This window comes from Echinops telfairi, unplaced genomic scaffold (genome assembly GCF_000313985.2).
Source record: "Echinops telfairi isolate 266 unplaced genomic scaffold, ASM31398v2 ScPeMD7_7424;HRSCAF=8462, whole genome shotgun sequence".
NCBI classification, from domain to species: Eukaryota; Metazoa; Chordata; class Mammalia; order Afrosoricida; family Tenrecidae; genus Echinops; species Echinops telfairi.
This window is the reverse complement of record NW_022111324.1, coordinates 18,198,569-18,210,014: the sequence shown is the minus strand read 5'-3', so window position 1 is coordinate 18,210,014 and position 11,446 is coordinate 18,198,569. Positions and strand designations below refer to the sequence as shown.

Here is an 11,446-nt window from a genome sequence, read left to right as displayed (position 1 = left end):
ATAACTGTTCGCCCTAGTTGGTGCCCGTCTTCTGCGCTTCTACAGTAGAAGCTATCATAGGAGTGGTGGAGAAATAAATGCCCCAGGATGTTCACCTACCAAGGATTTCAGGCCTCCTAGGTTGACAGATGGTGCAGTGAGAGAATATAATGGCCAATTCTCCTCTGTGCAACAATAAACTTAGAAGGCTCATGGGCAGTTAGGCGTGACCATCCTCTCATTTTCTCCCTGTTTCTTTTCATACCAGCTGAGGTGCCCCACAGGCGCAGAATGAGATCCTTAGTATGTATGTGGTGATTTTTAGCTGGATCAAATGGAAGTTGTCATGCCTACCTGTTATTCTGGGAACGCATGGGAAATAGATGTCGTTCTCCAAAAGCTATGTTCCAAGTGATTCGTATTGAACCTGGAGGAGGGCCCCATAGGGGGGAATGATTCATTGCTCTGGGTAGTATCTGTCAGATCTGCTTGTTGGTGGGGGCAAAGGTTAGAAGTAACCAATGTCGCATCTCTCTCAATCTCCTCAAAGGATGATCCCAGCCCACAGGATGCAGAGGACAGGGAATTCTTCTCAAGCCAGCAGCAGTGAAGGCAAAGAGGAGGCCTGGTAGCAGGCTTCGGCTTCAGTAGAGATGCGGTAGTTCCCCGTGTAAGACCTGTCACCCTGATCCCCTCATAGTGGGGCACGCTGGTTTGGGGACCCGTGTTCAACTACATACAACAACATGAAGGGAGCAGATAGAGAGACACCTCTCTGGACCAGTGTGGCTTTACTCCTCATGCAAACACATACTTCCCCCTCCACCCACCCACCCCTAAACACATCCACACACCAGTCAGCATAGGCATGCATTCAATTGTGTGTACATTAATCCGCCACCCTCCCACACAGCAATATCCTCCATCCTCGAGCAGTCACGTGTCAGGGGAATAGATAGCAATTAAAAAATAATAATCCAGTAACCCAGGGAACTATGGCTCATATTTTTCTCTCTTGCTCCCCACCACCACCCCACCCCCTGTCCCCCACTCTTCCCTTAAATAAATAAATAAGGCTTCTAAATATATATCTATTAAACCAGGTACAGTTTTTAACTCAGATTTCATGTGGCTGGAGCAGACTGACAAGGAAAACAATCACAAAATAAATATTTTGGTTTTATTTTAAAAAGAACATGTCCTTATACGTTTCACTCACTAACTGGACAGCGCTGCTTCCGTGGACAGATTGGGCGCTGCTGGAGGAGGAGCTCTGGACAAACCACGAGAGGAGCGCGGAGCAAGCCAGGGCCCTCAAACCAGGGTGCTGAGGAAATCCGGGGGGCTGCAGAGGGACGTGGGGCGGGGCGGCCTGGCTGCCTGTGGCCCGGGAGCTCCTCTGGGGGCTTCCGGAGGGGGGGAGGGCAGGCTTTGTTTGAGAAGCAGTCCACGTATGGAAGGTGCAGAAGGGGCAGCATACAAAAAGTAAGAACCGAGATGGGGAAATCACGAAACAGCAACATTTTAAGAAATCTGGTTAAAAAGAATACAAAAGTGACTCCACCGAGGGTGAGGAAGGTCTCCCACCCACCCCCATTGTTGCCCCCTCTTGTGTTCTTGAATGACAAGAATCACGTTTGAGAATGTATTTGTTTGCTTGCTTCTTTCCTTCCTTGTTTGGCAGGCTCTCGTCGTCCTTCACCTTGCCGGGGCTCCTCTTCTTCAGTCAAGGTCCTGGGAGAGAGCACCGCCCTCACAAATCCCAGGCTGTAGCCTGGTGGTGGGGGTGGGGTGGAGGGGGGCAGAGGGAGTGGGGGAGGGCTGGGGGCAGTGTGTGTGATTGTGTGCAGGTACGTAGTAGGTGAGTGTGGGTGTGTTGTGGGCGGGGCTTGTTCCTATCTCTCCTGCCTGCTTCCTTCAGCCCAAGCCTCAGGTCCCCCTCTGCTGGGTGCTGAGAATCTCCTGGGAGCACCCCGTTGGCACTAAGGTGAGGCTTGGGTGGCCCGAGATGCACGGATCTCCTCCTCCCTGCCCAGGGTGGGAGAGGCCCTCCCATTAGCTGCAGAGCTTGCCGGTCTCGTACTCCACGGGGTTTGGCAGCTTGGAATTGAAAGCCCTCAAGGAAGACTGGATCCTGCCCACCTCATTGTTGGCCAGCTTTAACCGATGCCGGAGCAGGCAGGAGAAAAGGTCCAGCCGGACTTTGCCGGGTGGAGAAAGCTGGTTCACCCGGTCCCTGAGCTCCACCAGCTGCAAGAGGGCGGAGTCCTGGGAACCTTGAGTATATGGGTAGTCCAGCTGGAGAATTAAGTCCCGGATAGCATCCGGGTCAAAGGGAAGGCTGTAACCAAAGACCTGCAAGGTATTGATTTTCATGTAGCCCAGATTCTTGGAGGGATCAGTCATCTCCAGAGGCTCGTAGTAGATTGTCTCGTTGGAGCTGTCGTCCAGGGACTTGATTCGGCTCCGTAGGTAAACATGGACCGTCTCAAAGAAGGTCTTCCACCTGTTGCCCAAGGTGATAGTCCAGTTTTGGCACTGGGCGGCTGCGTCCACGTTAGTCCTTTCCCAGTCTGGGAAGTTGCCCTCATTGACCGGCATGAACCAGCTCTCCGAGTGGCTGCCCCCAAAGGGGTTGACATAGATGGCCATGGCAGGCTCCAGGGTGCTGTTCTTGGTGAGGCAGATCTGCAGAGACAGGGCCAGCATCACATGCACCAGCCCAGGCTTGTACTTGTTGCTTTTCAGGGTGAGCAGCATGCGCTTCCGCCACGAAGGGTCAAACCAGCTGCCCAGGCGCATGTCGTTGCTGATGAAAATGGAGTGCACCTCGATGCGACTGTCCCGCTTCTGTAGCAGGTACTTCAGCTCCAGGTCCTGCAGGTCTGTTTCCAAACCCAGGAAGTTCTCCAGGGATTCGGCCACCTCAGGCCTGCACAGCCCCTGGGCCAGCACGTAGCCTGCGTTGCAGCTCCCGCAACGCGTGCTGTTATCCGGAGCGCAGTGAGCGCACGCGGGCCCTTCACCCAGGGCACATGGGATGGGGCCCTGGCAGGCAGATTGATCGTATGGGCAGGTACAGCTGTGGCTCTGTTCCAAGAAGGTGCCAGGCACGGTGCTTTCTCCACAATAGAGGAGGGACTGGATTCGATTCCACCAGTAGGGCAAGGGCCTAGGGGAGAGGAGAGAAAATGGAAGCATGAAGCCCAGGAAGCCGTGTGCTGCCATAGACCCTGAGCAGAGCAGGACATTGACCAATAGTCAGGCAAGGCAATGAGGAGAGGAGAAGCACCGAGCGCGTTAGCGCCTCTCGGGATGATGGAAACCCCACTGCTCGACTTTGATTGAGTCAAGCCGAGAGCTTGGTGTCTGATGGATTGGCACCATAAATATTTGACTTCAAACTTGCACGGAAGCAGGCGAGCTCATCAACTCCTTATTCAAAACCCTACAGAGGCTCTCCAACATCTATTGAATCAAATGTAGGTTTTCAGCCTTTGAAACAAGATCTTACAACCACTGGCTCTCCACTGTTGCCAGCGCAGGCCTACTTCATGCCCATTCCACAGCCTATTCTTCCAGCTCCGGTCACTTTCACACCCAGAGTAAGCCTTTTCTATGGCGGACTCTTTCAGGGGTCCTCAACCTTCCTCATGCCGCAAGCCTTTACAGTTCCTCATGTTGTGGTGACCCTCAACCATACAATTATTTTCATTGCTACTTCATAACTGTCATTTTGCTACTGTTATGAATCGGGCGAGCCCTGTCAAAGGGTTGCTTGACCCCAAAGCGGTCATGACCCACAGGTTGAGAACCGCTGGATAATAAATTTTCCACTAGGCCTTCCTGGCTCAGGTTTCAGAAGGACTCCCTGGGCCCCTCTCTATTATAGCACGCTGTTTTCATTTCATCCACAACAACCATCTGGATCTGAAATGACTGTTGTTCTTTGTTGAAGGGGACAAAGAACTCCAGGAGAGCCTCCATCAACATATGTACGTATTTATTGGAAAAACAAGTAAGAGGGGGCTTCAAAAAGTTCATAAAAAAAACCCATTACCTTTGAATCCCATTTTCCCAAGAACTTTTTGAAGCCCTCCACCACATCCCTCATGTAAATGAACCATTCTCCCAAATCTTTGCTGGCCTGTGTTTCCCTTCTGACTCCATGCCTAACTGAAGTCCCACCTCCAGGTTGGGGAAGGGACCCTGGCTGCGATGTTGGTTAGGCCTTGGCTTGCAACTGCTCCACAGGAGTCATCGCCTCTTGTCAAGTTTAGGGTCTCAGAAACCCTCTGTAAGGTTGCCATGAGTCGGAATTGACAAGGCAAGGGGTTTGGTTTTGGATCTGGATTGTGTGATAGGCAGTCCCCTTCCCTAGCATGCTGTGCTACCTACCCTGCCCATGCCATTTCCAGCTCTACCTTCACAATCAAGACTTTCTTCTCCCCTCTGCTGCTTGTCCCTGGCAGATCATGTTCCCAGATATGTGTGCTGTTTTGTTGTTGCTGTTTATTTTTTCCTGTTTGTTTTTTTAAAAATGCAGTGTTCATTCATTTGCTTTAGGGTGGCAAATTCATGACTAACAAAATACTGAGCTTCTGTTAAAAGGTGATGACATGTTTGGCAATGGGTGGGAGGCATGACCGAGCAAGCTGGTGAACATAATGAACGGCCCTGAACTATAGGTATGGAAAGTATTGAATTGGCATTGGGCCCTTTAAGTGGCTGCCCCTTATTTATCATTTTCTAGCTTCTGTGTTTCTGTATGGTTTCTAACTCTTCCCACTTAATTAATGACCCCTATAGCTTAATACTATCTAGAGGGTGGCATAGTGGTTATGCGTTGGGCTGCTAACCTCAGGGTCAGCAGTTTGAAACCACCAACTGATCCAAGGGGTTTTCGACTCTTGTAAAGAGTTACAGTCCGTGAAACTCACAGAGGCACGTCCACCCTGTCACATAGGGTCACTGTGTATTGGGATCAACTCAATGGCAGTGAATTTGAGTATAGCTTATTACGAGTGTACGCAATATGAAAGTAATAAAATAATATTTTCAAATAAATAGATGGTTGAGAAAGTTCCAGTGATAATAGAGCCCAATTTTTCCCCCAAGGGCACTGAGTCTCAACCTTCTTTGCACTTATGAGTCAGAGCAGTGAACCTGATGGAAACTTGTTTGAAACAATACAATGTCTTTCTCATCATATACAATTGATGTATGTACTGTAACGCCATCATTTTCTTTCCTCAAACACTTAATCAAAGGGAAATGAGTGAGTGGGAATTGAAGTATTTATAGAATAACATTGGGATCTACTAGTTAGTGAGTGTACATTATTGTTGCAACCCTACAAGACAGAATAGTACTGTCTCTGCAGGTTTCTGAGCTTGCAAATCTTTATGGGAATAGGAAATCTCATCTTTCTTTCACAGAGTGGCTGGTGGTTTCAAACTGCTGACCTTGCAATCACCAGTGCAGCACGTAACCTATTAAACCACGTGAACACCTGCTGTAATGCATGGGAAAACAAAAGCAGTCTCTCTGTCTCTCTTTCTCTCTCTTGTTATCTCACTATGACTCAGACACAACTCGCAATTGAGAATGACCTGAGCGTAGGTCAGAACAGCCTGAAAACCACCCAGGTCATGTGTGGGTCACTACCCCTGGCAGCCCCTCACTGAAGGGAGGTGGCCAGAGTGTCCTCCCAGCCTGAGCCTCTGTGGAGAGGGGCCGCCCCCGATATGACACCTGCGGATGCTCACCTCTCCTTGGGCAGGCGGAAGCGAGGCTGCCGATGGCAGCGCTTGCAGAGGTTGAAGAGCCGGCGGACAATCTGGTGGGCCTTCTTGAACAGCACGTTCAAGCTGGCTCCCAACTGCTGGTAGCGGTGCTGGAGGTTGGTGTCCATGGCCCAGAAATGAGAGATGGCGGTGGAGTTCAGGAACCGGTCTTCGGGCAGTCTTTTCAGCAGGGCCTGGAACTCCTCTGTGGGCATGAACACAGGGCTAAGTTGCGGTGAGGCGGGTGGAGGTCTGCACAGAGACTGAGGAAGAAGGGTCCTTCCAAACTCCCCCCTCAATTTCAACAGATTGATTGAGAGATAATTCACAGGCCATACCACACATCTGCCTCGAGGATTCTTTCCCAACCTTCTTGCCTTTAAGATACTTGTGAATTTTGAAAACAGATTTTTGTCACCATCTGAGGGGTTGGAGGATCTGCCATTATCTGTGACCTTGGGACACCTTCCCTCTCCTTATACATCATACATTGCACGCCTTCAGACTGGTCTCACATCGACCCCAGTCCCATTGATGGAGGCAGTGAAGCCCTCCTGAAAGGTAGATGTCCACACCACTATGGACAGAGGGAGCAGATCAGCCACCAATTCCGAAATGTGTCTTAGAAACTTCAGAGCCCTGACCCTAGCCTCTCCCTCCCAGGCACTTCTCTCTGACTCTAAGATACGATTCCTCTTTCCAGCTCCAACACTAAGCCAGACAACGAATCTCTTCTGTAATAAATTCAGAAACAAGTTGCTTCCCAGTGCTAGGCTCCTACTGTCAGTCTGTCACCACGTGTCTGTCCCTTTGTGGTCCTGCAGTGGCTGGGGTGTTGCTGTGAGGCTGGAAGCGATGTCACTGGTATTCAAATGCCAGCAGGGTCACCCAAAGTGAACAGGTTTCAGCGCAGCTTCCAGACTGAGAACAGCCAACCAAAAAGGCCTCAGCTGCCCACTGCAGAGGAAGACGCTGATGTACTAGGCAGGGAGTAAAGCAATCAAGAGAAAGAGTGTCGCTCTTATTCTCAAAAGTGACATTGTAAAATCCATCATGAAGTTCAACGCTATCTGTGATAGGATTATATTTATCTGCCTTCAAGGAAATCCAATCAGTTCAATTATTATTCAAATTTATGCACCAATCACAAAAGCTAGTGGTGAAAAAATTGGAGAATTACATCAATGACTTCAGTCAGAACTGATTAAACGTGCAATCAAGATGCATTAATAATGATTGGCAATTGGCAGGCAAAAGTTGGAAACAAAGAGGAAGGAACAGTACTTGCAAAATATGGACTTGATGATAGACGAAGCTGGAGGTCACATGATGGGATTCTGCAAAACCAAGGACTTGTTCATAGCAAACACCTTTTCAACAACAAAAAGGTGACTGTACACATGGACTTCCCCACATGGAATAAACAGAAAACAAGCTGACTACATCTGTGGGAAGACACAATGTATCAAGATCAGCTCATCAATTAGCTCGATATAAGCAGCTAAAATGAGACCAATGGTTGACTGTGGAACAGACCAACAATTGCTTATATGTACGTTCAGGATAAAGCTGAAGGAAACTAAAACAAGTCCATGAGAGCCAAAATACAAACTTAAGTCTACCCCACCTTAATTTAGAGAACATTTCCAGAACAGATTGGAGGCATTGAACACTAATGACAGAAGACCTGAGCTGTGGGAGGACATCAAGAACATCATTCATGAAGAAAGCAACGGTCATTAAAAAGACAGGAAAGAAAAAAAGAAGATCGAAGTGGCTGTAGAAGAGGCTCTGAAACGTGCTCTTAGACATAGGGTGGCTGAGGCAAATGGAAGAAAGGGTGAAGTCAAGGAGCTGAAGAGACACTTCCAAAGTGCAGCTCGAGAAGACAGTGGCAAATATTATAATGACATGTGCGAGGACCTAGAATTAGAAAACGAAAAGGGAAGAACACACTTAGCATGTTTTTTAAAGATCATTTTATTGGGGGCTCTTACAGTTCTTATAAAAATCCATACATCAATTGTATCAAGCATATTTGTACATATGTTGCCACCATCATTTTCAAACATTTTTTTCTTGCTTGAGCCCTTGGTGTCAGTTCCTCTTTCTTTCCTCCCTCTCCCCTCCCACACTCATGAGCCCTTCATAAATTATAAATTATTATTATTTTCATATCTTACACAGTCTGCTGTCTCCCTTCCCCACATTTCTGTTTTCATCCTCCTGGGTGGTGGGGATTATGTATCAATCAACTTAGCATGTCTTAAACTGAAAGAACTCAAGAAAAAAATCAAACCCTGTGTTGCAACCCTGAAAGATATTACGGGCAAGCGATTGAATGGTGCAGGAAGCATCCAGAAAAGATGGAAAGAATATACAGAGTCACTATACAAAAAAGAAGTAGTCAATTTTCTACCATCTCAGGAGGTAGCATGTGAGCAAGAACCAATGATGTTGAAAGATGATGTTCAAGCTACACTGAGCGCATTAGCTAAAAATGAGGCTCCAGGAGCTACAGAATAACAAATGAACTGTTTCAGGAAGCTGATACAGCACTGGAAACACTCACTCTTGGAAATTTGGAAGACAGTCACTTGACCAACTGACTGAAAGAGATCTATATTTATGCCTATTCCAAAGAAAGGTGATCCAACCTTTGTAGTTTGGAAGCTCAAACGACAGAACAGTTATCATTGGTGTAGCACATGAGTAAAATTTTGCTGAAGATCATCCAACAATTGCAGCAGTACATTGACAGGGAACTTTGAGAAGTTACGGCTCAATTCAGAAGAGGATTTGAAACAAGGGATATACATGGCTGATGTCAGATGGATCATGGCTCAAAGCAGAGAAAACCAGAACGTTGTCTAATTGTGTTTTATTGACTATGCAAAGGCATTTGACTGTGTGGCCCATAATCAACTATGTATAACCTTGGATAGAATGGGAATTCCAGAACATTTCATTGTGCTCATGACAAACATGTACATGGATCAAGAGGCAGTTGTGCAAACAAAACAAGGGAAAACTGCATGGCTTAAAATGGTTCAAAAAAACAAAACAGGTATCAGGTTTGTATCATCTCACCATACTTATTCAATCAGTATGCTGAGCAAATCATCATAGAAGCTGGTGGAAGGCTTATTAACAACCTATGATATGCAGATGGCACAAAGTCGCTTGCTGAAAGTGAGGAGGTCTGAAGCGTATGCTGATGAAGATCAAGGATTGCAGCCTTCAGTATAGATTACAACTCAATGTAAAGAAGATTAAAATCCTCATATCTAGGCCACTGGGTAACAACATGATAATGGAGAAAATTGAAGTCGTCAAGGATTTTGCTCATGGAAGCAGCAGTCAAGAGATCAAAAGACGTTGCCTTTGCTAAATCTGCTGTACAAGACCTTTCTAGATTATTGAAAGCAAGGATGTTATTTTGAGGAGTAAGCTATATCTGACCCGAGCCATGGTATTTTCAATCATCTCATATGTATGTGAAAGTTGAATATTGAATAAGGAAGCCCAAAGAAGAATTGACGTATTTGAAGTGTGGAGCTGGTGAAGACTATTGAAAGTACCATGGACAGCGAAAGGACAACCTGATCTGTCTTGGAAGCAGTAAGGCCAAAGTGCTCCTTGGAGGCAAGGATGGCAAAACTTCCTCTTACGCACCTGGGATACATTGTGAGGAAGGACTAGGTCCTGGAGAAGGACAGGATGCTTGGTAAAGTAGAGGATCTTGGAGCAGCAAAGTAGAGGAAGGCCCTCCGCACAATGGATTGACCGCATGGCTTCAATCATAGGCTCAGGCATGAGCGCTAGTGTACGGATGGCGCAGGACTGTGCAGTGTTTCATTTTGTTGTGCACAGGGTCGCTGTAGTTCATAGCCGACTTGATGGCAACTAACAACAACAACTGCCATCTGAGTTCTTCCCAGAGTCTCCTCAACAAAAGGTTTTCCTGAACTCCTGCTCTGGTCCCTGTAACTGGGCCTGCAGCTCCACGGTGTCTGCAGCTGTAGTGCCGACCATCCTCTTTCACTCGTTAGGAGAAAATGACCGTGGTGGACGTCTGAAATAATTGTCTATGTGCTGAAGTGCTATTAGGATCCCAGCTGGTGCGGTGAATTAAGTGACCTGCTTAAGTGCAAGGACAGTCATCAAATCCACCAGTTGCCCTGCAGGAGAAGGGTGCGTCGGTATGCTCTTAGAAAGATCTGCAGTTCAGAAACCCCAAGGAGCACTTTCACCCTGTCCTAGAAGATGCTCTGGTGGTGTGGTGGGTTCCACACTGGTGGCTAACCACAGGAGCAGTTGGAAATCCCCAGTCCCTCTGCAGAAGAAAGAGGTGGCTTTCTGCTCCCGTCAGAGTTACAGCCTCAGAAACCCACAGGGACAGTTCTGCCCTGACCACAGAGTCACGCCGAGTCAACACTGACTTGGTAGCAGTGAGTGATTTAGAGGGCTACTATAGTTGGAATCTACTCGGCTGTGGGTTTGGTTCTGGTTTGGTGTAAGGGTGGTTGGAAATTCCTCCATGGCACAAACAGGTAAGTGCTCCAGTTCCAGGGGAAAGATTTAAATCTAACCAGAGGCACCCCAAAAGGTCTGGCGATCTGGATGGACTCCCAAAGGATCATAGCCTGGAAAGTGCTAGGGAGCCCCACTCTACCGGCAGGACTTGGAAGTGACCCAACCGCCACGGCTTTAAGGGTTCTCAGACGCCTCTCACTGCCGTTAGCTCAAAGCAGCCGGGCTAGGGAAGCTGGAATTCCCTCGTTACTAAATGCTGCTGATCTAGGCCTTGAAATAGACACCTGGGGCCTCAGCTCATTCTGCGTTCTCACGTACATCCTTGTTCCCCAGAAGATGGGAGATTGGCACACAATGACAGCCTGTACAAGGTTGTTTTGAAGAAGCACTTGAGCTTTCTACAGCACATGAACTCCCATGTGCCCACCATCTGGCTCAGTGTTTCCCAAAGTGAGTCATATTCCTCCCCCAGGGGGTGGGGGGGGCGGAGGGTCTGGAACTAGCCTAACCCAAATCACCAAACTCACTGCCATGAGGCCGATGCTGGCTCAGAATGACCCTGGCAGACAGGTTGGAACTGCCTGTGTGGGTTTCTGAAACGAACTCTTTATGGGAGTAGAAAGCTCATCTCTCTCCTCTGGAACCAGTTAGGGGGCTGCAAAAGAAGAGACCTCCACTTTATCCTGGATTAGGGGGCTCTCGAATCCAGTTAAGAATGTACAGTCTCAGAAACTCCCAGGGAGCAGCTCTCTCCTGCTCTGCAGGGTCGCTGTGAGTTGACATCAACGTGATGACAGCGAGATGGGATACAGTACAAAAGTTCTGAGTTGAGTGAGCTTTAGATTTTTTTTTCTAGCAAGTGGGTGAAAGGACAAATAAATTTTATAATCTATGAAGCTTCTGCCATTTTGCCACACTGGTTTTAATCTGTTTTGGTTTTATTTTAAAGAAATAACGCAAACCAAATATACTCAAAGGCCCTAGATGGTCCTTCATCTCTACCCAGAGGTAACCGCTTACCTGGATATTTTATCACACATTCTGTTCATGATAAATACATTTATCTATACAAGATGCAGAGTATTGGTTAATATGCTTTTGAAACAAGTATCTACCTAACATGACACAGAACACAACCTTTTCCC

The 11,446-nt window shown here is 47.6% G+C and overlaps 1 protein-coding gene across 1 annotated transcript in view; it reads right to left on the bottom strand.

The window, feature by feature from the left end:
* Window positions 1–1,140: 1,140 nt before the first annotated feature.
* BRINP2 (BMP/retinoic acid inducible neural specific 2) overlaps window positions 1,141–11,446 on the bottom strand; it is a 143,713-nt gene continuing 133,407 nt past the window's right edge. Inside the window, exons 7-9 of the mRNA XM_045297973.1 lie at window positions 6,281–6,342; window positions 5,748–6,028; window positions 1,141–3,151 (exon numbers count right to left, since the gene is read on the bottom strand). Coding sequence (XP_045153908.1) covers window positions 2,035–3,151; window positions 5,748–6,028; window positions 6,281–6,342 — 1,460 coding nt within the window. The 3' untranslated portion in view covers window positions 1,141–2,034. The remainder of the gene's footprint in view (window positions 3,152–5,747; window positions 6,029–6,280; window positions 6,343–11,446) is intronic.